Here is a 27,868-nt window from a genome sequence, read left to right on the forward strand (position 1 = left end):
AAGCTCCAATGATTTAAAGTTGATAAAAGAGACATGTTGCTTGGCGTGTCTTCTCCAACTCCCTGAATTCTGATGAGTTCGTGTGTAGCGGGTAACATATGGTAAGTATCTCTTATCACATAGTACTTTAGATGATAAAATTCCTCATTGCTCTTTTCCTAAAACTTAATATTTATCATGTGACAAACGCTCAGTATCCCCAACCATCTGAATGCTGAGAAAATAACTGTTCATTCAATCCCCAACTGTTGCTATACAAATTTAGAAACTTCATTGTATTTTTCTACATAAATCTTATTACTACTTTCAGGTAAAATTCAACTTAAACACATGGCCTAATTTAGTTGGCTATCTTTAATCTCCAATTATATATAAAATATTCATGATATCTCTAATACCCAGCTGCTATCTGTCACAATCAGACCATATATTTCTCTACTAGCTACTAGGGCAGAGCATTAAATACTCTTCTTGCTCACCAAGATTATGTCACAACAAAATGAGACCTTGACTAAATCTCTAAAACTTCATTAACTTTCAACCAATCCTTCTATTACTTGCTAAAAATGTGTTGTAATGGAACCTTGGACCAAAAACACAAACACCCGAAAAATGAAACATTTCCAGCTAAACCCCAGCAATGTATTTAGCACTTAACACCTGGCTAGAAATGATATCATCAACCATTTAATACTGAAATTCCAGCAACCAGCTGCTATACCCAAAATAGCAAGATGCCCTTAAAAGAGATCTTACTATTTTTCAGCTAAATCCATGAAATGACCTCTCTAGCAGTCTGAAATCACCCAACTGACCTCATCTGTTTCTGCCCAAAGCAACAGCTGTCTCATAATAGCTGTCACAGCTTTTCCTGACAGATAGGACAGCATTTTCAGAACAGTTGTGACAATTGACCCAACAACCTGAGCATTACTGATTTTTCCTCATTTGGCTAAAACCAAAACTAACAAAAGTAACTATCTTTTCTTGCCAAAATACTTTCCTAATCTGCTAATCTTTCTCCAGCAATTCTTACCCAAAACAGTGAGAATACCTTAAAGTTAAACATATCATTTTTGACCAAATCTTAAGATGGATTTTCTGAAAATTCATTACTATTTGGGACAGATTTTGGCTGATATTATTTGCTAAAATACCCCCTTAAACTCAGTTCTAAAGAGAACCCTTTATCAACACCTCAAAAGGTGGACACTAAGAGAGAAGAACTCTCTCCTAAACTTCCCTATTCTTTCTCCTTTTAATTATCTTCCTAAGCTCTTAATGAAGTTCGGAACTTTTGAGTTTTTTTAGTTTCCAAATTAAGAACTAAACTCTTCCGCCCTTAACTCATAAATGCCCTTCATAAGCCCTCAAACATCCCAGTAGAAAATCCCAGCAGGTTTGCTAAACACACTACAACACCATTACTCTATTATACTCATTCTCTCACTCTCCATATCCAGAAAATACGTCTATCTTACTGCTCCTATCTCCAAATACCTAAACACATCTCCATACTCTTCTATTACAAAATCTCTCCTCTTGGAAAGCAATCTCTACAACTTCACGAGCAGTTATAATCTCATATTTTTACTATCTTTAACCTCCATATCTCTCATATTTCCATATATCATACATATTACAAATATTACATCTCACAAAACATTTGTATCTTTTACGATCTCCACACTTCTTAAGAGATATCAAGCACTCATATTAAAAGCCCTTCTCATGGAAGGCATGAACTTCTATTACTAAAACCCTTCTCCTAGAAGGCACCAAGATCCCATATCAACGACCTTCTCTTAGAAGGCACAAATCTATCTTACATAAAGCCCTTCTCCTAGAAGGAACAAATCCATCTTACATGAAACCCTTTTCTTAGAAGGCACAAGTACTCCATACAAAAGTCTTTCTCATAGAAGGCAACACTATTCATAACTTCACAACAACTAAAAGAGCATTGTCAAGGGGAAAACTTATTTAAGTGCATGATAAGAGGGCAAGCTTAACCAGCCCCTACACACAGCTGGACATACTCTCTCTTCCCTCCAGTTGCATCTATTTTTTCCCTTCAATCTTGAAGTTGTCATGGCAAACTGTCTCTCTTCCGCTGGGGTCACTCTGCTAGGATATTATCAACTCACAGAAACTGTACAGCTAGGGCTGCAAACCATTAGAGATAAGTGATTCTACTTCCATATCTTTAAATTTACATCATTGAATACATGATTACTTCACATTTAAACATGATTACTTCTCATTTAAATATATATTACTTTATTCCAACTACTATTACAACTATTAACCAAGACTTAAACTCATTTAAATGCATGATAAGAGGGGCAAGCTTAACTAGCCTCTACCGCTGGCATTCTATTAGAATCCTATCAACTCACTGATGTCACACAGCTGGAGATATAAACCATACAAAGATAAGTGACTTTGCTTCCATATCTCTAAATTTACATCATTGAGTACATGATTACTTTACCTCTAAATAAATACTACTTTATTTCAACTGTTATTACAACTACTAATCAAAGCTATCATATCAAACGCATATTATATATTTATTCGACTATTATCGTGATTCTTAGACTTTGGCTTTAATGGTTTTGTAGGCTTAAAAATACGCCGATAGCCGTTGGACCACGTGGCCCAATGTTGAGTTCCGGACGCAACTCCCCAAACAAAACCGGAGCCTAGTAAGGTCATCCCTCCAACGAACCACACGTGGCTGGGCAACCGAAAAAGGCCCTCGAACACCCATAAAATATAAGTTTTTTTAATTGGTGATTGGCTCTATGATGTAAGTTCAATGCCTGCAATGCTTGTTCTGGGTTTGGGCACGAGTTCTTTATGTGTTCAATTTTTTTTTTTTAGTTTAGCTATGTTGGACTCTTAAAGCAGTAGGCGTGGGCACTTTCGTTACCTCATTTCCATGTGGTCAAATTGAACTTCTCAAGTGTACCTTTTATACTGGGTGATTGTTGGTGTCTTGGACCAGTCTTTTTGAAAGGGAGAGAGAAAGAAGCGAGCAAAGCTTAATTTCTTCACAAACTTAGAAGTCAGAGATTGAGGGTGAGAGCCAAGAAGTCAGAGTCGTGTTTTTATGCATATGGTGTTAACACGTACAGGGGAAAACAAAAACGAAGAAGAATTAGATGGCGTTAATGCCATATAGTGTTTTGGTTAAGTAGACAGATGGCTGAATATTAGGAGGGTTACTTAAGGAACCATATCTAAAGTACTGTATCTAATTTTAGCCTGAACAATTATATTTCTTCTCCTGCTACATTTAGAGTTTGTGTGGGTATAATTGATGATAAAAAAAGGTATGAATTTATGATACAATACACATATATAGGTGAAAATTCCATTTTGGTCTCTACATTTGGGGGTTATTGTCAATTTGGTCCCTATAGTTTGGTAGAAGGCAATTTGATCCTTGTCATTTTCAACATATAGTCAATTTATTCCCTATAGTCAAATCATCGCTTTTTTGCATTTTCTTGAACTTTCTTGGCAACCAAATACAAAAACACAAATGAAATTTACCTATCTCCAACTCTGGTAGACACACATATCAACTCAGCAACTAAAAAAAACCCAAATTTGGACCCATAATGACTACAAATTGAAAATAACATGGATTAAATTGACTGCAAGTTGAAAATAACACGGACTAAATTGACTGCTACCAAAATATATTGACCAAATTAACAGTGAGTCAAAAATGTAGGGACCAGAATGGTATTTTCACCCATATAATTTGATCATTGTGTATCTCAATTTGATTATTACAATGAACATGATATATGATGACAACAGCAGTCTACACTTTAACCACATAAATGGTGCACCTATTATATAATCAGATTTAAAAAAAAGTGATTATTATATGGTCATGGTAGCATAAATGAGACCATGTCAATAAACTCGGAAGACTGTGCTTCTTGTGCGTAGAACGTAAAATCAACATATCCATGCTTCAGCTACATGTACAATTTATGTGATTTAGTTGATATTGAAGAAGGTATGAATTTATTATACAAGAGACATAGAATATGATCATTGTGTATCTCATTCTTATTAAAGAATAGGTATGTCTTTAGAATTAGTTTCCAAAAATTTCCTAAAGATGAAAAGAATGAAGAGAATGCAAATGCATTGTGGATGAAGTAGAGAAGGGCATAAGGAGCATTGTGTAGTAGAATAGTTAAAGGAAAATTTTTTTTAAGAGTAGCTATGCTCGATGGTACTGAATGTTGAGTTTTTTTTTTTTTTTAGGTACAAATTTTGAGTTGTTGAGAAGCAACATGTTCGTAAAATTAGTATAACTAAAATGACAGTGTTAATATAAGTAAGTGCAAATATAAGGAAAGATAAGATTTTTCCTATTAATGAAAAGATGAGGAAGAATAGCTTAAAAAATTTTGATCATGTAAAAAGGAAAGTGATTAATGCGCCAGTGACAAAGAGAGAATTGATTCAAGTCAAGAGAATGGAAAAAGGTAGAGGAAGACCTAAAATAAAATTAGTAGAATTAGTAAAAATAGACATTTCAATAAAGGAGGTAACAATGAATATGATAGTAAAAAAGAATGCATCTGGTCAACTCCTAACTACTCTATTGAGGATCTATAGCCAACCCTAATATGTTGAGATTAAAAATTGATTGTTCTTGTTGTTGCTGTTGTTGTCCTCCTAATGTCACATAACCATTATCCTTATGATATACTCTTACAAGAAAAACACCTGTTTTTCCCTTATATAAATAAAATTTTATTATCAGCACTTTTTTATAATATTCATTAAAGAGAAATTAACGAAGGCAGTAACTCACTAAGTTCCAGCAATGCGGGTGCTTATGTGTGTATTATCTTCTTCATCAAGCTTGGCCAAACCGAAGTCAGATATCTTAGGATTAAGATATTTATCAAGCAGGACATTAGTAGCCTTGATGTCTCTATGAACAATCTTCAATCTTGACTCTTCATGAAGATAAGCCAAACCTCTTGCTATCCCAACACAGATCTTATGTCTTGTCGTCCAATCCAACTTTAACTGGCATTCTTCTGAGCCTTTAATTTATCAAATTTAATAGAAAATCAATTATACATATGTACATTATCTTACTTACAGCATGTTACAAATACCAAAAACATTAACTGTACGAAGTAAATTTTTACCAAACAAAGCTCGAGCAAGGCTATTGTTTTCCATGTATTCATATACTAGCAATAGTTGATTTCCTTCAATACAACATCCATAGAGCTTAACAAGATGAGGGTGTTGCAGAGCAGAAATCATGCCTATCTCATTCACGAACTCACGATTTCCTTGTTTTGATTTGGAAGAAAGCTGCTTTACTGCAATTGTTGTACCATCTGACAAGAGGCCCTGTGAGAATATAATTTCTAACATCTTAACATAAGAAGGAAGAAACTGCAACAAGGATAGGGATTTTTTTTTTTTTTTTTTTGTGGAGTCAAAACTCAATAATGAAAGTTCAAATAGAATATATCAATGTTAAATTTAGTGTTAAATACCTTATAAACAGAACCAAAACCACCTTCTCCAACTTTATTGGAAACATCAAAGTTGTTAGTTGCAGCTCTGATTTGCCTCAAGGTAAACAAACCAGTTTGCAAGTCTAAACCCTTTAGATCTGTAGAAGAATCAAATTCACATATGAATTATATTTAGGAAAATTGAAAAATTTTACACTTTTTTAAGGTTTTGACAAAACATTTGAGCACATGTTATAAATCAAAAGTTCTAAAACACCCATATGCAGTCAATTCCTACAACAGGCATTCAGGCAAAATGATGCTTTCTAGCAGCATAAAATGGTAAATATTTAATATCTTTTATTATGTTTTGAATAGTTAAAGTCATTCTACAAGCATGCGTATCAGGGGCACATATACACATGCAAAAAGCTCCAATGCAAAATCCAATTCACTGAACATATAAGTTTTCCATAGGAACAAATCAATATGCATTTACAATACTAAATACCTTGTCCCATTCTGCTCTTCTGTCCTAGACAGCCTTTCCACCAGAGGATACCCAGAACCAGAACTAGAATGAATGCTCCTACAGCCACTATTCCAACTACTTCTCTTACTGATACGCTGCTGCCATTTTCTGATGGGGGATTAAAGTCTAATTGAAGAAATAGTTCAAAAGATATAATATTAGTGCCTCAGAAAGGGGGTAAAATCATGATCCAGCCAACTATGTAATGCATAAAGAACAAAAAAAATTCCATCAAAACCATTACAACCACTTCAATGAAGAAATAATCAAGATTCTTTCTTTTCTCAAGTTCTAAATTTAAATGAACACGACTGTTTTTCAAAACACTATGACAATTATCAGCTTAAATTTTCCTGAATGCAGTAGAGATTTTAAGAAAAAAAATAAAATAAAAATGAAAATAAAATCCACTCCATCTGAATTCTGCGGGATTTGTACACACATACTGATGAAGGAATGCATTAATCATCACAATAATAGTATAAGACTTTAGACGCATTCTAGGGTCCTATATATCGAAGTAATAAAACTAGACCCAAAAAAAAATCCTGATTGAAAAGCCAAAACCCAAAAGACATTAGTCACATAGTTAAATAAATGAGTAGATTGTAGATCCTAGGGCATTACACTAAAAGAATTTCTTGACAATGTTGAATTTATAGAATGAAGATAAACATGGATTTGCAAGTTAATACATGGTCTATTTCCCAAAATTGATTACAAGAAGCTAATGCAAGGTCTAAACCTACCAGGATGAACAGAAATTGCTGAAATAAGAGGACCATAGACTCCTCTTTCAGGGATGCCAGTTGTACCCTTCCCAGCCCAATAAAAACGGATCTCTAAGGTGTTATTATTCACAACTGCAAGATAATGTTTTATGACTTCCATGCCAACTCCACCAGCTTCATCTTCAATATTGAAATCCTTCTCCACTAGCTCTCCCTTCAATATTCTAAACATGTTAGTGACCAGCTAGTAACAAGCTATAAACATAAGAACTTTGGTTAATGAAGGTCAGAGCATAATGTCAATAAATACCTGAATATAAATATCAAATACACGCCTTCCCAAGCTGCTATATGTATTATCATTGGTGAACTTTATCTCCACAAAATGGAGGTTTATTTTGTAAGGTCCAGTTCCCAAACAAAAAGCATAATAAGTAAGAGACAGAGGAGAAAGGCGTGCAGTCATGTATAGTTCAGGATTAGCCATAGTGAGTTTGGAGGAATTTCCCAAAATATAAATGTCTGTCGATTCTTTATCATCCATGAAGTTACCAGTGCTGCTAAATGCCCAATTTCCTCTCTTAAGGAATTTTGAAGCTCCACCTGGCTCTGTATCGTCATCATACATAGTATTCCCATTTATAGTTACTTCCAGTCCGCCACAATTTATCTGGAGGGAGTAGACAACTGGGGAAATAGGAAAAATGGGTTAGTAACAGCTGAACATTTTAAACATATTTAAATTAATATTAATGCAAATTATATAAGGAAAATATTTTTTTTCCCTTTTTTTTTGGGGGGGGGGGGGGGGGGGTGCGGTTGGGGGAGGAGTGTGTGATGAGACAGAGTTTCATTTGGTGCAGAATCAAGCCAAATGAGAAGGTCATTCAAGGACACTGCTCATTCTTGTGTTTAGTACTATTAGGAGGGTGCCCTTATGTGTTACTATATCCAATGAGACTTATGCCACTGTTAGATAAGATAGCCAGATAACTACATAATGGCTAGAAATGGATCCTAACAACAAAAGTTCAATCCCAGTGCATTAGTATTATTCTGCAAACTTCAGAAAGACAAAATTTGGAAGATTTATTAAAAAATAAAATGTTTAGAAAGACATAAATTAGATGAGAAAGATTCATAAACTTGGAAGCATTTACAATAAATTTCCAATCTTGGGGGCCACAAGCAAGGGAGGGGCCCTCAATTCCGAACACAAAAAATTAAAACATGGTTAGTGCCTAGTCATGTTAAAGACTGCAAGTCTGTAAGAAAGACTTGAAACTGTAAAATGATTTAGCAACCGCAAAATTGTGTAGCATAGAAGAATTTTAAAACTTAGATGTAAATGAGGATCTCTTAAAACAGATTCATTATTCAGTATGGTTACAAGCATGAGAAAAAACCCTTCAGGATATATTTGAGGAACTGGTACAGATCTGAACCAAAGCAATCATGAGCATAACAATCTTGAAGATTTTTTTTTTTTTTGATAGGTAAATCTTGAAGAATTTTATACTAAATCAATTTTATAATAGCCCAAACAAGAACTTACTTTTTGGACAAGAAGAGCTTCTCAAACACGAAATATTTCCACTGATAAGCCAATCCACCAAAGCAAGTCAGCAATATTACATTGTGATTGAATATTTGTTACATGACTCAAGACAATATTACATTGAAGATTATAAATAAATAAATAAAAAATGAATCAAGACAATATACCAGAAAGTTAATATCAAAAAACCCTTGTAATGCATGTTTTGAAAGGTGAACTTAAAAAACTTACATGTCACTCCCCTTTGAAGAGGTTGTAAACAAGTTCCTACATAAAATATCACCAAGTCCAAAGCTTAGCTAGTAAATAAAAGATCACACTTACACACGGACAAAAGCATTCTTACAAGCTTTGGTGTTCACAAATTAAGCTTCCATTGGCAAAGTTGTTATACGAAAGATCGCTGCACATAAAAATTATGATGTAATTCATTACCTAACAGAATGAAGCATGAATAATAAACTTTTATTTTACGCAGGATAGTTGATAACATATATGGAAGGGGTAATAATATTTCATTTTTCATTCAGTGAAACTCAATCCTACATATTTTAGGAGATAAAGATTTCATCCAAACTCCCACATATAAGCTAAACCACTCTTATATGGGAAAGATGCTTACCATTACATTACCTAAGCCCAATATACCTTTGTGTTTTTGATAATGTAAATAACCAACCCCATATGCAAATATCAAGATCATAAGAGCTAACCTAAAATAAGGAGACTCCTTCCTTCATGTTAAACTATGAACTATACAAAGATACTAAAATTTAAAGTTTGAAGTTAAAAAGGAGATATAATATGATAGCTGGAGCTAAGTAATACGACTCATCACTGTTCGATTCTTGGATGATGCATGGGCGGATTGCAAGGGATAGGATAATTGATGTGTGCATGGGTGAGGGATTGTTAGGGATAGGACAATTTGTGTGCATCAGTGCAAAGGATAAGACCATGTAGAAGTAGAAGATTAGGCTTTTGAAGTGATAGGCTCCTGAAGCGATTAAGTGATTAAAATTTTATCGAATAAGTGATTCCTTCTTCTTTTTTTTAATGAATATACAATAGCTGAAGACTATGGAGAGTAGGAAACATTTAGAAACTTTTGGAATCCCCACAATACTTTTATGAGTTCTGCAAAATGCTAGGGAAGTGTATAGGCAAAATGTTTCCTATGACTCCACTATTTAATATATTTTGATGCACTCGTTTATGCTGCAATTGATTAACTATCAAAGATGGTTTTGTAAATTAACCTTTAAAGAAACAATATTCATTGCAAAAAAGGTTCCTTTATATATAACCATCCACAACAAATCAGATGGAAGAAATTATATCCAAACATGCAAATAACTAGTTAATACCAGTGGTTATCAACAGATGTTGAGAACACAGTTAAACCTAGATTGCCTACATTATACAAGACATTCTCCACAGGAGTTAGCAAAGTAAAGGGGAACAAATAATGCATGAATTTTAATGATTTACCCTTTAATGAATTAATGCATATGATACAAACTCCTTCACATTAATTTGGAAGAGAAGCTTACATGCTGCCTCTGTTTAGCATCCAAGGAGGCACTGGTCCACTTAGCAAGTTCCCAGTTAGATACCTAAACAAATTCAATCTACAAGATTCAGAACAACTTATGTAGTTACACAGCACATTGATATGACTTGGCAGTGACACAAATTTTGAGCTCAGTGAAATGGCTAACTTGAAATACAAACACACACATGTACACATTCTCATGATTTTGGAATATATATTAACAGTGGTGAATTGAAGGAAAAATAAAAGGGACCTCTAGCCAATAGAAGTAGGACTGTTAATTACATCCACCATATGACAGAGGAACTCTGACTCAGAAGACAATAAAGAAGGGTCTACATTTTATTTTTATTTTTTATACACATATATATAGGTAGATGATAGTGGGAAAGGGGGAGGGAGGTTTGAACCATGGGCATGAGGCTCCATAAAGGATGCCATCACTACTGGACTATCACTTGAACCCCAAGAATGGTCTACATTTAACTTCAGTAATCATTTTATGGATGGCCAGATTTTACTCTAAAGGCTTTTTGATAACTCTATCCTTAAAGCATATTGTTGGATTTCGCACACACTAGCCAACTTTAAGCCTAAAATTCATCTTGCATTTTAATTTAATGCAAAAAAGGTTATCATTACTTGATTTGTTTATCTTACTCGAGATGTTTTAAGGCCAAAATTTTGGATTTGTGCAATTAATCAAATTGATGTAGTGGCTACTTGGTATGTTCAGAATGGAACAAAATCAAACATTTTCACACAATTTCTTAGACAGCTTCCTTTACTTCAGTGTAAGGAAATCTGCATCTAAAGTCAAAACGCTTACATGAAATTTATATCAAGACCAACATAGCTGCTTGGAATTCCTCCAGTTAGTTTGTTAAAACTGAGGTCTCTGCAAGAGAACTTATATAATCAAATTTTAGTGAAACAGAAAACTCTCCAAAAAAGGGAAAAAAAAAATTCCAAATCATTTACTCTAAAAATTGTATTATGCAAATAACATATTGAACTTTGCAATTGAAAGAAACGTAAGAAAAAATATAAATAAATAAAATAAAAAATACACAAACTAAAAGACTATTTATTTAACATAACTATCTCATAAACAAGTATTTATTGGAGACTTGGTACTTAATTTGGTTATTATATAAATATATATATATATAGATATAGATATAGATATAATTATCTCTTTTTTTAATTTTTTTTTTCAAGCAAGTTGGGGGGAAAAAATCCAACTGTAGACTTGAGCATGATTTGGATTTTAAATAAATGAGAACAAAAAAAATTCTTCTTCTTTTTTCTTTCAATGAAGCTGAAAATAAAAATGAACTTGATTTATGTGCAGTGATAACTTTGAGCCAAAATGGCTATTCAAATTTGTCATTTTCCTGCTCATGCATATCACTTCACAAAATATGTACCAACAATAACTACTGAGTAAACGTACTTGTATCAAGCATCTAATTCATTTGAGATGGAATGAGACACAACACATGCACATGACTTAGACAAATACACACAGAAAACCGTGTGCTTGTGTTCCACATGGGCATTCAGATATCATTTGCTTACAAGGTAATGCTCCAGGGGTACAGGAAACTCAAAAGTTTTAAGATACAACTCTTTTTCTTTCTTTTTTTCACTAAGTTAAAGAAAAATTTTATTTCCATTCTCAAAAAAGTCACTTCTTGTGGGTTCCTGATATGATTTTACCATAGAAGCCTTTCTCTACATTTTCATAACCTCTGACTGGCTAATCACCAGATTCACTTTTTCCTTATTCTTCTAAAAAATTAGTACTCTTTTCTGAGAAGGAATAAAAAGGAAAAAGACATTTGGATTTATAGTCCATCAGCATATATATAGATGTCTTGTACTTATGCTACCATATATTCATGTATATCCATGGTTGGTAATTAAAACTTAAAACTGTCTGCAAGAGTGCATGCTCACACGCATATAAACTGCCTTTTGGATAATTGCTACCATCAGACAGCCAAAATGCAGAGTCAATAATTTGATTTAGCCTATCCTAAATGACCCTTAAATTAGTAGGAAAAAATGTACAGCAAACAAGAAAGTAAAAAAGAATTATATACTGACAAGGTTGTCAGCTTATTCATATTCCCAAGGTATTCAGGTAGTTGCCCAGTAATATTGCAACTCCTTAGTATCCTGAAACAGAATCAAATATTTTATATTGAGTTGCAAAATAATAACAATAATAAAATCAAACTTTTAATTGAAGTATATAACTCACAGAGTTTTCATCTTTGTCATATTTTGAAGTGGTGGAAATTTTGCTTCAGGTCCTCTTAAGTCACTAATTCTCCTAAATATTGAAATTTGAATAGGAGTAAAAAGTTAAAAAAACAAAAAATAAAATAAAATAAAATGCAGTTGCCTATAAAACAATAAATAGCTACAGATTTATAAAGCCACACTGACAAGTCACTTAAGTTTTCCAAAAAAGCAATGTGGAGAGGAATCGGCCCATTCAAACCACTTGCTTGAATCACCCTGTTGTTAAGAAATTTTGATTTAATAAGTAAATAATACATCAAGTTCAATTCTTTTCTTAAAAAGAAAACAGTCAAATTCTCACAGTTTGTCAAGATTTGTCCAATTCTGAATTAAATCGGGTATCTTTCCAGAGAAATTATTTTCACCAATCCGACTGCAGTATTGGGGGGAGAAATATGTGAATTTAGAAGGTAAAATAGATGTATAAAATCTTCAAGATAGTTTCTTTAAAAAAAAAAAAAAAAAAAAAAAAAGATCTTGAAACTTACAAGTCTTTCATTGTCGTTAGCCCTGCAAACGTTTCAGGTATCTCCCCAGTAAAATAGTTTGAAGTAAAGTGTCTATGACAATAACAATACCAATTTAGAAAAGCCAATAAGCTGAAAAAGATATGCATCAATACACTTATACAAGTAAAAAAAAATTAATGTAAATCAATTTTGCTTGATCATAATGACATTTTTACATCTTACTACAGGGAGGGAGGCCAACCAAAAGAAAAAAGAAAGTATAATGCAATAAGTTTTTAAAATATAGTAATTCAAATGAAGGGTCTTACAGCCTTTCTATATTGATTAGGTTCCCAAGCTCTTTAGGAAGACTTCCAGAAAGCATATTGAACTCAAGGACCCTGTTGATAACAAATTGGAATTCCTTTATAACAAAACATTGTGTAACGATACAAGAAAAATGCTAGCCACATTTGCACTATACCTTAAAATGACTAGTTTAGTATATGCTTGAAATGGGGAGAAATTTTGTAAAACAATACTTTTTAAATATTATTTATTTAAATTGGTACCATTTTGGAGTTATTTGAGAATCTAGCCTCTAATATAAAATCAAGTTCTAGAGATACAATTTCAACACTTAAAATCGTGTTTTCAAAACATGATTTCAGCTGACTTGACTGAATTTTAAGTGATTGTGTTTTTCAACACTTCAAAACTGGGTTTTGCTAAATACCCAAATGATTTCAAAACAGTACCAATTTAAATCATTATTATCAAAATAATATTATTTGGCAAAATTTGCCCCGACATGGGATTTATCACACATCCACACTACACACACTCAACTAATTCAATATCAATAAGGGGGCATCATACATTGTATAGAAACAGAGTGAAATGGTGGAGGAGTGCAGTAAGAGTAAGAACTCACAAACTTTTGAGAGTGGAGATATTTCCAAGCTCTTTGGGGATGGAACCGGTCAACCGGTTTCCAAGAAAAGAACTGCAATACAGAAGAAGCCATGAATAACAATATGAAAGTCACAAACAAAAACACACACAGGGACAGAGAGAGAGAGTACATGTTGACAAGCCTTGTGAAGGAGCCCCATTTTGGAGGGATTGTGCCGTTAAGGTAGTTACGGGTCAGGTCACTGTATAAGGAGATGCCACAAATTATAAATAAGAGATGAAAACCACAAAAACACAGACAGGTTAATTATTTGCTATTGACTAGTACTTACATTTCTTCAAGATACGGCAAGTTCACCAGTTCTGGTGGCAGAGTGCCCGGGAGATTTTGTGCTTTCAGAACTCTGTATTTCCAGCAGTAGAAAAATGTGTTTTCCTTTTAATTTTTATTTTTTCCCATAAAATAATTAAATTTAAAATTCATACCAATTAAAGAAGACACAAATAAATATGGTTAGTCTTACTCATACCGATATTTTTTTTTTTTTTTTTTTTTTTGGCTTTCCTCCAATACTTTTTTAATTGAAGGTGTCTTTTTGTTTTAAATACACAAATAGCAAGTAGTAGAGAGTTTTAATCTCCACATTTTATTTAATTAATGGATGAAATAACAATTTCTCATTAAAATAAAAAGAGATTCCAATTAAAAAAAGTACTGAAAGTAAGTTAAACCATTTTTTTTTTTTAAATAAGAAGTCATACCAATACATTAGTATATTTCTTCTTTTTCATTTTTTTAGAGTAAAAAGAAAAAAAGAAAAAAAGGGCCATGTCATTACATATTTTAATAATGATATGGTCCATATATGATCACTACCAATTTTTCCCTTTACCTCTACTCACAAAACACCACTTTATACTTTAGTTATATTTTAAAAATAAATAAATAAATAAATTTAAGTGGGCCATGTATTGTCTTTCTTCATCCATCATTTAATGTAAAGTTATAAAACATATTAGACATTTCTCATTCACAATAGTTACAAATAAGTTTTTTCTAGTTCTACACCATCTAACATAGATGTAATTATTCTATTTTGAACAATTGTAGTTATAGACAACTAAGGATGAATGGATGGGTTTAATAATGTAAAATTGTAATTTGAACAATAGCTAATCATAGGTGGGACCAGAAACATGATAAAATGAGTATGCTATTTTCTTATTTTTGTTTACTTGGTTTTTGGGTATATGAGCATTTCATAATGTAAATTTGTTAATCTTGTAAAGTTGTGATTTACAACTATATTTTATTTTAGCTTTATTCCATGACAAAAAGTATTGTAATTATTTTAGTTATTTCCTTGTATTTTGTGGGATTTTATTGTATTGGGTTTAGTATTAAGATAGTGAAAAATCGAACATGAATTGAAGATTAGTGCAGTTTCACAACTAGCTCGCAAAAAGTTCGCGAAAAGAGTTCCCACGAAAAGGGCACGTAAGATGCATATGCAAGAAACTAAAGAGTCAAATATCAAGCTATATTTTGCGAGTACTTCACGAGGTACCCGCGAAACTCTCTGTCTAGAGGATTTTAAATGTGACTTTCTTACCCTTTACCCATACTATATATACCATCATTACCCACAAAAGTAAAGGAAGCTATTCAGAAAGAAAAACTCTAGATAGGTTTTCTACAACAAAACACACCCATCTTTTAGAGAGAGAGTTACTCATCCTTTAGTGAGAAATCATTGTAGCATCTTCTACTTTCCTCTCTTATTGTCATACCTTGAGAGGAGATTTGTACCCAAACACAACCCACACATATTCAAAGTGTAAAGAGTGTTTTGGAACTTGGGAAGTTTTGGGGATTTGCCAAAAGAAGCCAGTGAGGCTTGGTGGATGCAATCGGGCGTATTGTGGGATCCGAAAAGCTAGTAAACACAAGACTCCAAGAAGTCCATTGGTAACAGAAGCTTGGAGGGCTAAAGTACATTGGGTAGACTAGGTTTGGAAAGTCTTTTGTTATTCGTGTACTCCAACTTATTCACTAGTGGATTGATTTCAACTTGGAAAGTCATGGAGAGATTTTTCGCCAAGTTCTTCGGTTTTCTCTTCGATAACACGTCTTGGTGTTATCTGTGTTTGCATCTCTCTTCCCTTACTCTTGTGCTTTACTTTTATTGTTTATTATTCATGTGCATGCACTAGAGTAGATCTGATGATTGCGCTTTATTTATTCTTATTCTGCATTTAGATAAGTTAGAGTAAAAGTAATCTAGTAATAATTTTTAATTAGGGGTCTAAACAAGCTCGTTGTTTTTAGCACAAATCTGAGCTTTTATAGATCTTAAGCTCAAAAGCTTGACTTGAGTTTGACTTGAACATGGCTTGACTAATTAATTAAGTCAAGTTAAGCCAAGCTCAAACTCTTTGACTTTCCCAAGAGTTAAAGCTCAAACATTATTTTTGGCTTTTCTCAAGCTTGAGTCAAGATTGAACTTTTGACTTTTACTAATGAGCCAATTTCAAACATGCAAAACTTGGCAGAACTCTGTTCATTTACAGCCTTACCTGAGGGGAAAAATATTTTCCCCCCTTTAACATCCGTTTAACCAAACTTTGTTAAGTTAATGTTGAAAATATTGTATACTAACATGCCCTTTACTTAAAGGCAGGTTTCCAAACTATCTTCCCTAAATTAAAATCCATTGTTTTAAGTTTTTAATTAAAGTGTATTTTAAAATATTAAATGTGAGTTTTGCTTCTTTTTCTTTTTCTTTTTCAATGGGTGGTGGAGAATTTTGCTTTTTTATTCTAAAATTTATCAACTATGTTTATACTAACTATGGTTAAACTTTTGAAAAGAGAATCTTACAGAAATTTGAAAAGAAGTCATGAGATAGTTTACAATTTACCACCCTAAACTATACCCTATATTACACTTTGCACCCTTAATTTTTCTAATGCACGTTTTGCACCTTAAATTATGACCCTTGTAACACTTTGCACTCTGTCATTAAGTTCTCTGTTAACTTGGATGAAAATTCAAAATTTAGGGTGCAAAGTGTAATCAAGAGTATAGTTTATGGTAGTAAAGTGTAATTTATTTATTGTTTTTAAAGCATTGAGAAGAATGACAATTAGGTCTTCTCACATGATGCCATATTTTTCAATTCAAGTTAACAGAAAACTTAACGTTGAGGGTGAAAAGTGTAACAAGAGCTATAGTTTGGGGTGCAAAACGTACATTCGAAAAATTTATGGTGCAAAGTGTAATCAGGGGTATAGTTTAGGGTTGTAAAGTGTAATTTCCTCATTCTTTTATTTAGCTTGGTGTGAAATTGAGTTGTAAAAAAAAAAAAAAAACAACTCTATTTTATGCCAAGCTTAATAAGGAAAGTAAAATGATATTTTCCCAACTCATTTTAAGAATGCTACCAAACATAGAAAAATGAGATAATTTTTTTAGGGAAAAAAAAAGAAAAAAAAAACTTTTTAAAAATTATTCATTTTCCAAAAACTGTTAATGTCAAAACAAACAGAGTACCTGCTCTTTTCTTTTATTGTTAACATAGGTGTTCATAACTCTTCAAGGCTCGATTATTCTGTCATATATGTGTAATCCCGCACCCCACCTATACTAGGCAACTATAAGGAGGTATCTATTGGAGTGACCCCAAGATGACATCTACCATCAGGGGCAGAACCAAAAAGGGAATAGGGGATTGGAAATTTAAAATATTTTTAAGGGTTAATAAGAATTTACCAGCCTGTGGTTATTGGTTAGAACTAATTTTATGTTGCCTCTTTGTAGTTTGAAAAGTATTATTTTAATCACCTGTGGTTAGTTTTGTTATACAGTCATTACTCAACTCACCACTTTCACCGATAAAATACCACAAAACTTCTAAACTTATAGAAATATTCTTAAAAATCTCCAAAATAATACAAATACCCTCAAAACCCCCCAATTGACTACAACCAGGCCTTTAAAATAACCAAAACACCTCTAAAACCCATAAAATGGCAAAATATCCACCAATATTTCCAAAATAATCAAAATACCATCATTACATCCAAAATGCCACTCAACTTTCAAAATGATCAAAATCCTCTATAATGACTAGAATACTTTGGAAACATCTATAATGACAAATATACACTTAAAATTAGGGGTGTGTATCAAACCCACCAACCTAAAAAAAATGACCAAACCCGATGCCTCGATTTGGTTTTCATGGGTTGGTGGGTTGGGTTAGGTTTGAATTCTATTTTGAGTCTTAGGTTGGGTAGGGTTTAGGTGGATAGTTTTTTTAACCCATTTAATCCACTATTTATATAAGTTTTTTTTAATTTTTTAATTTATAGATTTTGGTATTATAGGAATTAATTTTGATGAATTTGATATAATCTAAGTATATTATATGAATTGTAACAATTTATTGAAAAAAGTGTTTAAATAATTAAGAAGGCCTAATTTTTTTTTTACAAGGCATAAAATATGTAAAATATGTATGCACAACCGACTGACTCAACCCAACCAAACCCGACCCATGTTGGTTGGGTTGGTTTCCACACATGTAATGAATTGGTTAAGAATTTCTCAACTTGACCAATGCACTCCCCAACCTAAAATCTCCAAAATGATCGAAACACCCTCAAAATTACAAATTGATTAAAATAACCTTGAACACTTCAAAATGACTAAATATCTTTAAAATCTTAAATGTGACATAAATGCCCCTAAAATGACAAAAAAAAAAAAAATGAAACCACGGAAATGACCAAGATACCCCAGGAAAACTTCAAAGTAATTACAATATGACTTAAAACTTTGGGAATTGCTTCCAAATTTTTTTAAGTCATGCAAAAACATCTTTCAATCGTTCCTTTGAAGGTTTCAAGTGTTTTGTAATTATGCAAACAAAAGTGTAATTTAGTGAATGGGTAGTTTGGGTCTCACCTAAAATTAAAACTTGATAGTAGTTTGTAGGCTAAAATGCAAATTGCACTGTCTAAGTTTGGTTGCAATTCATTTTAGTCTTCTAACTTTACTTTTGCTCAATTGAGTCCTCTAAATTTCAAATTTATTTAATTCAGGCCTTCTGTCAATTTTGTTAAAAATTGCCCTTTAAAAATATTATTTTCACATAAAAACACATATAAAATTAATAAAAATATTTTATAGATTTTTTATGTAAGAATTTTTTTTCAAATTATTTTTTCATTAGTTAATTGCATACTTAATGGCAATTTTGTTAAACTAAATTGGTCAAAAGGCCTAAATTAAATAACTTTGAAACTTAGAGGACTCAATTGAACAAAAGTAAAGTTAGAGGACTGAAATAAATTTCAGTAAAACTTAGAGAATGCACTTTGTATTTTAGCCTAGTTTGTATATATATAAAGAAGTTTAGTTGATAGTTTTTATTTTTCTTTTTATTTTTCATTTTGATTTTCTTACTATTTAGGATGAATTTATATGTTAGGTATTAATATTCAAAGTTGTAATTTAATATCATATAAAAAATATATAGAAAGTTTTTTATTTTTTTGTACAAGCCAATTGCCAGAAATGCATTTCGAAACATTCTTTTGAACATAGCCAAACACTAGAAATTAAACAAATTTTCCCAAAAATGTTTTCTACTATAAATCATTTTGAGTACGTAAAAATTTTTTGAGCTAGGATCTGTTCTCCTAATGGGAGATCATACAAAAGAAGATATGTTGGAATATGGTCAAATCCACTGAACTGTTGTGTGATTTGCCAATCAGGACAACCCACTTTTCAAGAATTGAATCAATTGATGGTGCTTTTGCAATTGGAGATGATAAAAATATGAAGGTATAAGATGGAAGTGGGCAGCCTTGCTAGTGGCTGTGATTGGTTGAGATTGCGGGTCATATTTACTAATTTACAAATATGACCAAGAAAACCATAAACAGTTTTGTGTCATTTTCCGTCGTCTCTATCTAAAACAAAATTGTATCTCATACCCATTTTCCCAAGGAAAGTGGTGTGTGTATGATTATAAAAAGAAGAGGGTTCAAACAATATTCCAGTAGTAATAACATCCTTTGCCACCACCCATATCTATGATTCGAACTCCATCTCCTCCTCCCCCCCCCCCCCCTAAAAAAAGAGGAAGAAGAAGAAGAAGAAGAAGACACTCATATACATTTTTTATTCTATTTCTCTCTCTAACTTAAAAAATTATTTCCAGTATTTAAAAAAAATCTTCACATAGTTCCATCAAGCATCTCTCTCTCTCTCTCTCTCTCTCTCTCTCTCTCTCTCCAACTAGTCACCAACAAACCATCACTCTTTTACTCTCTCACACGCCACAATTAAGGTAAATAAGTTTATATTCTATTTCTATGATTAATTAATAAGAAAAATTATATTATTAATTTGATTTGAAGTGAAAAGTTGAAGCTATTAAATGATTATATTAAGTAAAGTTATGATAGGTCAAGAGTTTTGTAGCTCAACTTGTTGGCGCTACCAATGGTGATTGGTGAATTTGAAGTAAAAAGTAAAAATTATTAAATGATTCTATTATTAAGTAAAGTTATTATTGGCTAAACCTTATAACTCAACTAGCTATGTTACCAACACTAATCAGTGGTTGACTCAAGTGGTGAAATTGTGAGTTTTTTCATATACAAAGTTGCAAAATATGTCTCCACCCATAGTTATTAGTATCGTATGATACTCACTGTATGGTGCACACAAGATTTTGTATTGTAATGGAAGTGCTTATGAATCATATGATACATAGGTACATATCGTATGAATTGTATCGTATCGATAATTGTATCTATTGTACAATACATTGACATGTGGGTTTTAAATGAGTTTTTTTTTGTTAATTTCCCCTCTTCTCTTTCTCCTACAAAATTTGAGCTATATACTTGACACTTTACTTTCATATTTGCAAATTTCTTTTCTATGCTATGAATAATGTATTAAATTAAAAAATTTATTATTATTGTCATAAGTCTAAGAAGTAAGAACGCCAAGAAGAAATATAAAGAAAAAAAAAATTAGAAAAAAGAACAAGAAAAGAGATAGTAAATGTTGATGATGATGAAGAAAATGTTAATGAATAATAGTTTTGCAAGATGATGAGCATGATGATACCATTGACTTAGATGGAGTTGATTAGGCAAGATGAAGAAAAGTAATTATCTATTTGACTCATATATAACATGTATTATTACTTTTGAGTTTAATCCATTTGAATTTATATGTTATAAACATATGTTAATTTGATCAATTTAGTTAGTTTTCCGAAATATTATTACATAAGTGATTATTAAATTGGTTATTAGTTGAATATATTTCGAATTTATAATAAACATACCTTTTATTGTAATATTATTTATATCTATAATTTTTTTAAAAAAATTATTAGTTGTTTGTGTATTTTACTATACATGGTATGATATAATATACTATACAAAAAATTAAAAATCCATTCATAATATTAATTCAATTTTGACAACTATATACACAGATTTTTGACAATTATCTAGGCATATATATTTTTTCTTTTTGGTTGAGAAAAAGGCATATATAATTGAGTAGCACTATCCTATTTGTTTTTCCTTCTAATAACTAGCTAAGAGCATTCACATCCAAGGATGTAAAAAAAATGTCTATTATACGTCCTCAAAACCTACTTTATCTATTTTACCATCCCATTTTGCAATTCACCCAACATCCAAGTTTTTATTTTTACGTACAACTAATTAAAATAATATAAACTATACCAACAAATAATATAAACAAATCAATTCTCTCCCATCTCTCTCTTCCCTCAATTCCTCTCTTCCTCTCTCACTCCATTAAAATATGTGTTTTTATTTTTGCAACCTATGAACAGTAGGATTGTATGTATACAACCTTAGAGCACTAGAATTGAGGGTGTAACAACCCCTCAGTTGCTATTTTAGCAACCAACAAGGCAAAAAGAAGCTACATCCAAGGATGGGTTTTTAATTTTCTTTTACCATCTGTGAACAGTTAGTTCTCATATATGAGAACCAACTGTAGCTTAGGATGTAAAAAACATATATTATTTTATTCACAAATATCTCATATTTCTCTCTCTTCGTCATGTTTTATGCCTCTCCTCATCACTCACACTCTCTCTCTTCCTCTCACTTTCAGACTCCTTTCTCTTCTTTCTTTTCTCCTCTCTTCCTCTCACAGTGACACTTGCCTCTCTCTCTCTCTCTCTCTCTCTCTCTCTCTAAAGATTTTGGTTGGCTGTTTAGGGTGGGTTCAGATCGATTTGGGTGGGTGGGCTTTGAATCGGCCTTGGGTGGGTAGTTGTAGATCGGCCTTAGCAGTGGAGGGTTTCAGGTTGTGGGATGTCGATGGGCGTGGGGCCGTTGTGGGTGTGGGTTGTGGATGTATGGGTTTGGGTTTTGGTGGGTCATGAGGTGGTAGAGTCTAATTTGTGTGGTGGTAGATTGCAGCGGTGGGTTTAGCAGTGGTGGTTGTTATGTTTTTTGTGGTTGGTGGTTGTGAGTTGTGGTTTTGATTTGGTTTTGATTTTTGTTTTTGTTTTTATTCTTTTTTTTAAAATTTTTTTATTTGGGTTTGTGGGTATGGATTTGGCCGTGGTTGTTGTTGATGTTGGTGGTGGGTTATGTGGGTGGTGGTTGTGCTGTTTTTTTTTTTTTTTTTTTTTTTTTTTTTTTTTTTTTTTTCCTATTGGATTGATTTTTGGATGGATACTAATTGTGGTGGCAGTGAAGGTGGTTAATTTTGATCGTGGGTGTGGTGGTTGGTTATATTTGTGGTTGGGGTGTGGTGTTTGCGATAGTGGATGAAAAGAAAAAGAGACTCGGAGGAAAGAGAGAGAGAGTACTTTTTATTATTTTATTATATAGTTTATATTAATTTATTGGGTTGTATGTAAAAATAAAAATCTGGGATGTATGGTGGGTTGTGAAATAAGTTGGTAAAATAAATAAAGTGGCGTTTGAAGATGTAAAATATATTTTCCTTTGCATCCCTGGATGCTAGTGTTCTTAGGGCATGTTTGGTAAATTGTAACGGTAATTACATAGGAACAGGAATAGGTATTACAATGAATACATGATATTGTACTGTAATACTTATTACTATTCATTTGTTTGGTAACAAATAGAACCTTGAAGACAATGGAATGAAAACATTTTAAATCAAACTTAAGATATATTTTAGGAAATATCTTACTCATATAATTATATATCCTAAAAAATAATATTTTTTTAATTTTAAAGAGAGATTAGTTATTTTTTATGATTTTTTATTTTCATAATTATTATATGCATATGGAAAATTTATTTATTTAGAAATATATTAATTTTAGAAATTAATACATCTACTAAAGAATAGCTATTACAATAATTTTATAAATGAATATCTATTCCTCATTTTAAAAAATAACTATTCATAAGGAATACCACCGCACACTCTTGGTACGATGGTCACTCCATAAGTGCTTGTGAGGTATGGGGGGTAAGAGCCAGGGTTCAAGTCTCTAGGAGGGAGTTTCACACATATATACACTTAGATTAGGTTAGAGTAAAATTCTATTTTGTAAAAAAAAAAAAAAAAAAAAAAAAAAAAAATCCCTATTCATAAGGAATGACTATTATATTACAGTACCTATTACAATCTACCAATCATACCCTTATTGTTCACGGATGCTAAAAAGAAAAACTTACACCCTAATGCTAATGCTCAAAGATATATTGCAAGTTGCAATAGGTGATGGAGACACCAAACCAACACGGTCATATACCTTTAATTTCAGAGAAATAAAGTCTTGTCAAATAATGAATTCTTTTAGGGAGCAATAGCATGACGCGTTAGAAAAAGAGAAATGGGACAGTAAGGGCCTGTTTGGGTAACCTTTTTTCATCACTCAATTTCCGTCACTCAATTTCCATCACTCATCACTCATCACTCATAACTCATAACTCATCACTTTTATTTTCATCACTCAATTTTTTCACACTATTCATGGGTCCCACACCTGTCAGCCAGTACAGTAGTTTTTTTTTTTTTTATTTTTTATTTTTTTTTATTAATACCCAACTCACCGAAGCTTTAAAAAAAAAAAAAAAAAAAAAAACCGAACAGCCAACCCAGGAAAAGAAAAAGAAAAAGAAAAAAAAAAAAAAAAAAAAAGAACAACGCCAACCCAGAAAAGAAAAAGAAAAAAAAAAAAGAACAACGCCAACCCAGAAGAAGAAAAAAAAAAAAAAAAAAAAAAACCTGAACGGCCAACCCAGGAAAAGAAAAAGAAAAAGAAAAAAAAAAGTCAAAAGGTGGTCAAAAGTTGCGGCTGTGGGTCCCTCATGTGTGTTTATTTACGGAAATGCCATTGAGTTACGAGTTATGGAAACTGAAAACAGCCTTTTGTTGTTTTCAGTTTCCATAACTCATAACTCAAAAATCAGAGAATTGAGTGATGGAAACAGAGTTATGGAAACAGAGTTATCGTTTGGCCAAACAACCTTTTTACTATGGGTCCCACCATTTTTGAGTTATGAGTTATGGAAACAGAGAATTGAGTTATCAAAAAACTCAATCCAAACGGCCCCTAAGCATGCGTATGGATGGGGCATTTTACCCAATCCTGCATTATGCGTTTTGTCTGTGGGTCAGATAGATTCTGTTTATAAACCCACAAAAGTCATCCAAACACAAATTTTTAGCAAAATTTAGGTTCTACAATATTATTTACACATTTAAAAATTATTTTACTATAATATTTTCAGCAATAAATTTTTAATTTTCAACAAATAAGCGGTATCCAAACACACCTAATGAAAACAAAACCAACGGTGTGGCCCTTAATATTATTCTTTTTTTTTTTGTTGGTTAAGAGGATAATTCCATAAATTAACTCGCCAACGTGGGCTGAGAGTTGGCTACAAGCCTTACAGAGTACATGCTTAATATTATTCCTCATATGCGAAGACAGGATATAAAGTTTGTGTGAAGACAAGATATAAAATTTGTGAAAGGATATAAAGTTTGTGCACAGACTTTTTTTTTTTTTTAGGACTTGATTGAAACTAATCACCACAACTCAATTTAATATATATAAATATATATATATATATATATATATATTTTCTATCGGATGTAAATTTGACAGTCCAAACACTTGATTGGAGTGGTGAAAAAGTATGTTACTCGTGAATATCAGACTATTTTGTTGAATAAATCTTAGTGCAACAAAATTATTCTCAATTTATTTTACATCGGTTAAGATGATACAAGAGTGGACCCACTTGGAAGGATGGAGGGTCATGGTTCCCCCAAACTTTTCTAATTTTATAAAATTACCCCTAAAGTTTCTTAATTTTTTTCAAAAAATAAATGGTTGGCCCCCAAACTTCTTAAAAATTAGATTTTTGGCCCTAAATTTACCTAAAATTTTCAAAAGAAATATGATTAGCCCTCCAATTCTTCATATTTCTTGTATGATACTAATAAATTAGTTCGATTTCATATTTATATTTATTATTATTTTGCCCCCAATTCATAAAATTCTAGTTCCGCTATTGAGATGGTATATATATAATTTATACACAGAAAGAAAGAAAAAAAAAAGTAGAGTAGCAATGAGTAACTATATAAAAATTAGGTTGGTACCCATCACATTGTCATTTCAACAAGTTTTTGTTTTATTTTTTATAAATTATGTTCTTAAAATTGTTGTATATTATTTTAGCTTTGCAACTTTTTTTTTCTTTTTGATACAAAGAACTTTGCAACTTATTAAGAAAATAAGTTATAACTCATGTAACATCATTTTTACATGATATCACTAATAACACTATTTTTATCGAATGTTATGAATTTTGTTCCATTTCGGCCGAAATGGATGGAAAATACCATACTGGTAAACAAACCGAAATGGTAAACCCCCCAACCCCCCTCCATTTCACCTCGGAGAAAATTCCAAGCTGTCTTGGATCATTTTGGGTGTTTCGGTAAATATCCACCAAAATGCAAGATTTGATTGGCATTAAGTTTGGACTCAAAAAAAAATTTCTTAAAACCTAGACAAATCTATACACACATAAAATAAAATAAAATAAAATAAAATAAAAAAAAGGCTGACGATGAGACCATAATGCATGGCAAGTTGCTAATGAGGAAACTGAGTGAAAAATGAGGTACAAGTATTGTCTGGTACAAGTACTGGCCTGGGTTGGGGATGAACATAGAGAAAAACAAAACATAAAATGAAAGAAATGATATAGATGAGAGGATGTTAAACAATGAGAAGTGGATAAGTGGAAGGGTAAGAGACTTGGAAGATGTGTGTGGAGGAGAAAAATCAAGAAAAAAGTAATAGTAATAAATACGATAAAAAAGTGAAACACGTAGGTGGGGAAAAATTGTGTTAGAGATGGAGTTGGCTTGGGTAGCATCCTAGCTGAAATATTAAAACCACCGCCGAGTCTTATTTCAGTTGTTTCATTGTTGCAAAGCTTAATTAGTACTTTAATTAAAATAATAATAATTTAAATGAATTGATTAGGCCAATTTTAAAATAATAATTTTTATAAATGTATTAAAAATAATAACTTTTACGAATTTTTATCTATAGTAATAAGATATGAAATATTATATATATATATATATATATATATATCTATTTGCCCAAATTAAAAGGATATGTCAAAATAGATTGGTATTGAAATAAAATGCTTAGGAGTGTTTGATTTGTGTTTTTAAATAACAATTTTCAGTTTTAAATAATATTATACGTATTTTCAGACACTAAACACATAACAATTTTCAGTTTTAAACAATATTATACGTATTTTTACACTTTTTCACCAACACGTATTTTCACAAATACTTTCAAACAACAATTTTCAGTTTTTAAACACATGTATCAAATTGTCCTTAATTGTTAAAAAACACATTTGTTTATTTATTTTGGATGAAGGTAAAAATCACATTTTTATATGCACAGTTCTATTTTTTGACAAAATAAATTCATCCGACCACGCGTGCAACTCTAATGGTTTGGCAGTAACACAGTACTTCAATGGTTTGGCCGATAAATGTTTGGTGCTCGTAAGTATGAGAGAGAGAGAGAGAGAGAGAGAGAGAGAGAGCATACATGCTGACAACATGGCAGCCGGTGGTATTGGGGATACTGCAATTGCAGTTAACAGCATTATCTAAATTTTTTACCCATACAGATTGTGCACTGCATGGATCTTCATTGAAATTCCAGTCCGTCTTCCCCAAAGTCTTCGCTATATCACGTAAAGCTTGTACTGTAAAGCGTTATCGTCATCAAAAAAAAAAAAAATTATATATTAGTAAGGTTATAAAGAAAATCAAATCAATCATACTTGTAATATTTTCTACCAAATTGCATGAGTTCCATTCCATCCACATGGAAACAAAGATTTTATAGAAAACAGAAAAGAAAAGATTAAAAAAAGAAAAGAAGGAACTCAAGCTATCATATACACAACTGTGTGTGTGTGAGAGAGTGAGAACATACTTTCATCATCTACCAATACAGTGGCTAAAACAAAACTTGTGAAGCAAAAGGTGACAGCTGAAGCAAGGAGAAGTCGAATGAAGAACATCTTGAATTCTTTGGATAAATAAACCTAACTTTTGAAGGCAAAAATATACGGTGTCCAAAATGGTGTAAAATTGTTATATATGCCAGAGAGAGATCATGGGAGATAAAAGTAGTAAGACAATAAAGTTGAGAATATATATATATATATATATATATATATATATTTTTTTTTTCTTCTTCAAAAGAGGGTGTGAAATGGGAGACCTTTTAGACACTTGGAGGTCAACTATTAAGTCAAGCTATTCCCACCTGATTGATTCAATAATTGCAATATTGCAAATTATGATGAAAATAACAAATTCTATTGAAAATTTTGAAATTGTACCCAATATCTCCCAATTAAATATGTAGATAATAACATACACGCACTGACTCATAAAAAGTTCAAATCATTCACGATAAAACCCAAATATTCCCCTTTCTTCCTCTTTCACTTTCAATCTTCAGCGATAGGATCCATTATCAATGGCCAACTCCAAACACCAGTTGTCAAGTCAATTGCGTCTCCACCTCTACCATTTTCTTTTTAAAAGAAAATGAAAGCAGATTTGCACTAATTTGTAACTCTTAGCATATTTTTTTATTTCAAATTTTTCCTTCATTATTTTTTTTATTTCAATTTTTTCCTTCATTATTACCAACTAATATGTAGCCCC

At 31.9% G+C, this 27,868-nt stretch overlaps 1 protein-coding gene across 5 annotated transcripts in view; it reads right to left on the reverse strand.

Moving 5' to 3' along the window:
* The window catches only part of LOC126695002 (probable leucine-rich repeat receptor-like serine/threonine-protein kinase At3g14840), a 102,620-nt gene that overhangs the window by 6,863 nt on the left and 67,889 nt on the right, over positions 1 to 27,868 (reverse strand). The window contains exons 2-23 of one of the 5 annotated variants that reach the window (XM_050391593.1): positions 27,126 to 27,237; positions 26,733 to 26,892; positions 13,902 to 13,973; positions 13,740 to 13,811; positions 13,589 to 13,660; positions 12,984 to 13,055; positions 12,694 to 12,765; positions 12,507 to 12,578; positions 12,350 to 12,421; positions 12,162 to 12,233; positions 12,005 to 12,076; positions 10,722 to 10,790; positions 9,891 to 9,953; positions 8,684 to 8,740; positions 8,569 to 8,604; positions 8,335 to 8,375; positions 7,090 to 7,466; positions 6,798 to 6,993; positions 6,028 to 6,174; positions 5,556 to 5,674; positions 5,196 to 5,406; positions 4,850 to 5,087 (exon numbers count right to left, since the gene is read on the reverse strand). In XM_050391593.1, the coding sequence (XP_050247550.1) occupies positions 4,850 to 5,087; positions 5,196 to 5,406; positions 5,556 to 5,674; positions 6,028 to 6,174; positions 6,798 to 6,993; positions 7,090 to 7,466; positions 8,335 to 8,375; positions 8,569 to 8,604; positions 8,684 to 8,740; positions 9,891 to 9,953; positions 10,722 to 10,790; positions 12,005 to 12,076; positions 12,162 to 12,233; positions 12,350 to 12,421; positions 12,507 to 12,578; positions 12,694 to 12,765; positions 12,984 to 13,055; positions 13,589 to 13,660; positions 13,740 to 13,811; positions 13,902 to 13,973; positions 26,733 to 26,892; positions 27,126 to 27,213 (2,450 nt within the window). In that variant the 5' untranslated portion in view covers positions 27,214 to 27,237. Of the gene's footprint in view, positions 1 to 4,849; positions 5,088 to 5,195; positions 5,407 to 5,555; positions 5,675 to 6,027; positions 6,175 to 6,797; positions 6,994 to 7,089; positions 7,467 to 8,334; positions 8,376 to 8,568; positions 8,605 to 8,683; positions 8,741 to 9,890; positions 9,954 to 10,721; positions 10,791 to 12,004; positions 12,077 to 12,161; positions 12,234 to 12,349; positions 12,422 to 12,506; positions 12,579 to 12,693; positions 12,766 to 12,983; positions 13,056 to 13,533; positions 13,661 to 13,739; positions 13,812 to 13,901; positions 13,974 to 26,732; positions 26,893 to 27,125; positions 27,326 to 27,868 lie in introns of those variants that run through there. The other 4 variants (XM_050391592.1, XM_050391591.1, XM_050391594.1 and 1 more) reach the window with 4 other exon arrangements.

The sequence above is a fragment of the Quercus robur genome, chromosome 8, assembly GCF_932294415.1.
Source record: "Quercus robur chromosome 8, dhQueRobu3.1, whole genome shotgun sequence".
NCBI classification, from domain to species: domain Eukaryota; kingdom Viridiplantae; phylum Streptophyta; class Magnoliopsida; order Fagales; family Fagaceae; genus Quercus; species Quercus robur.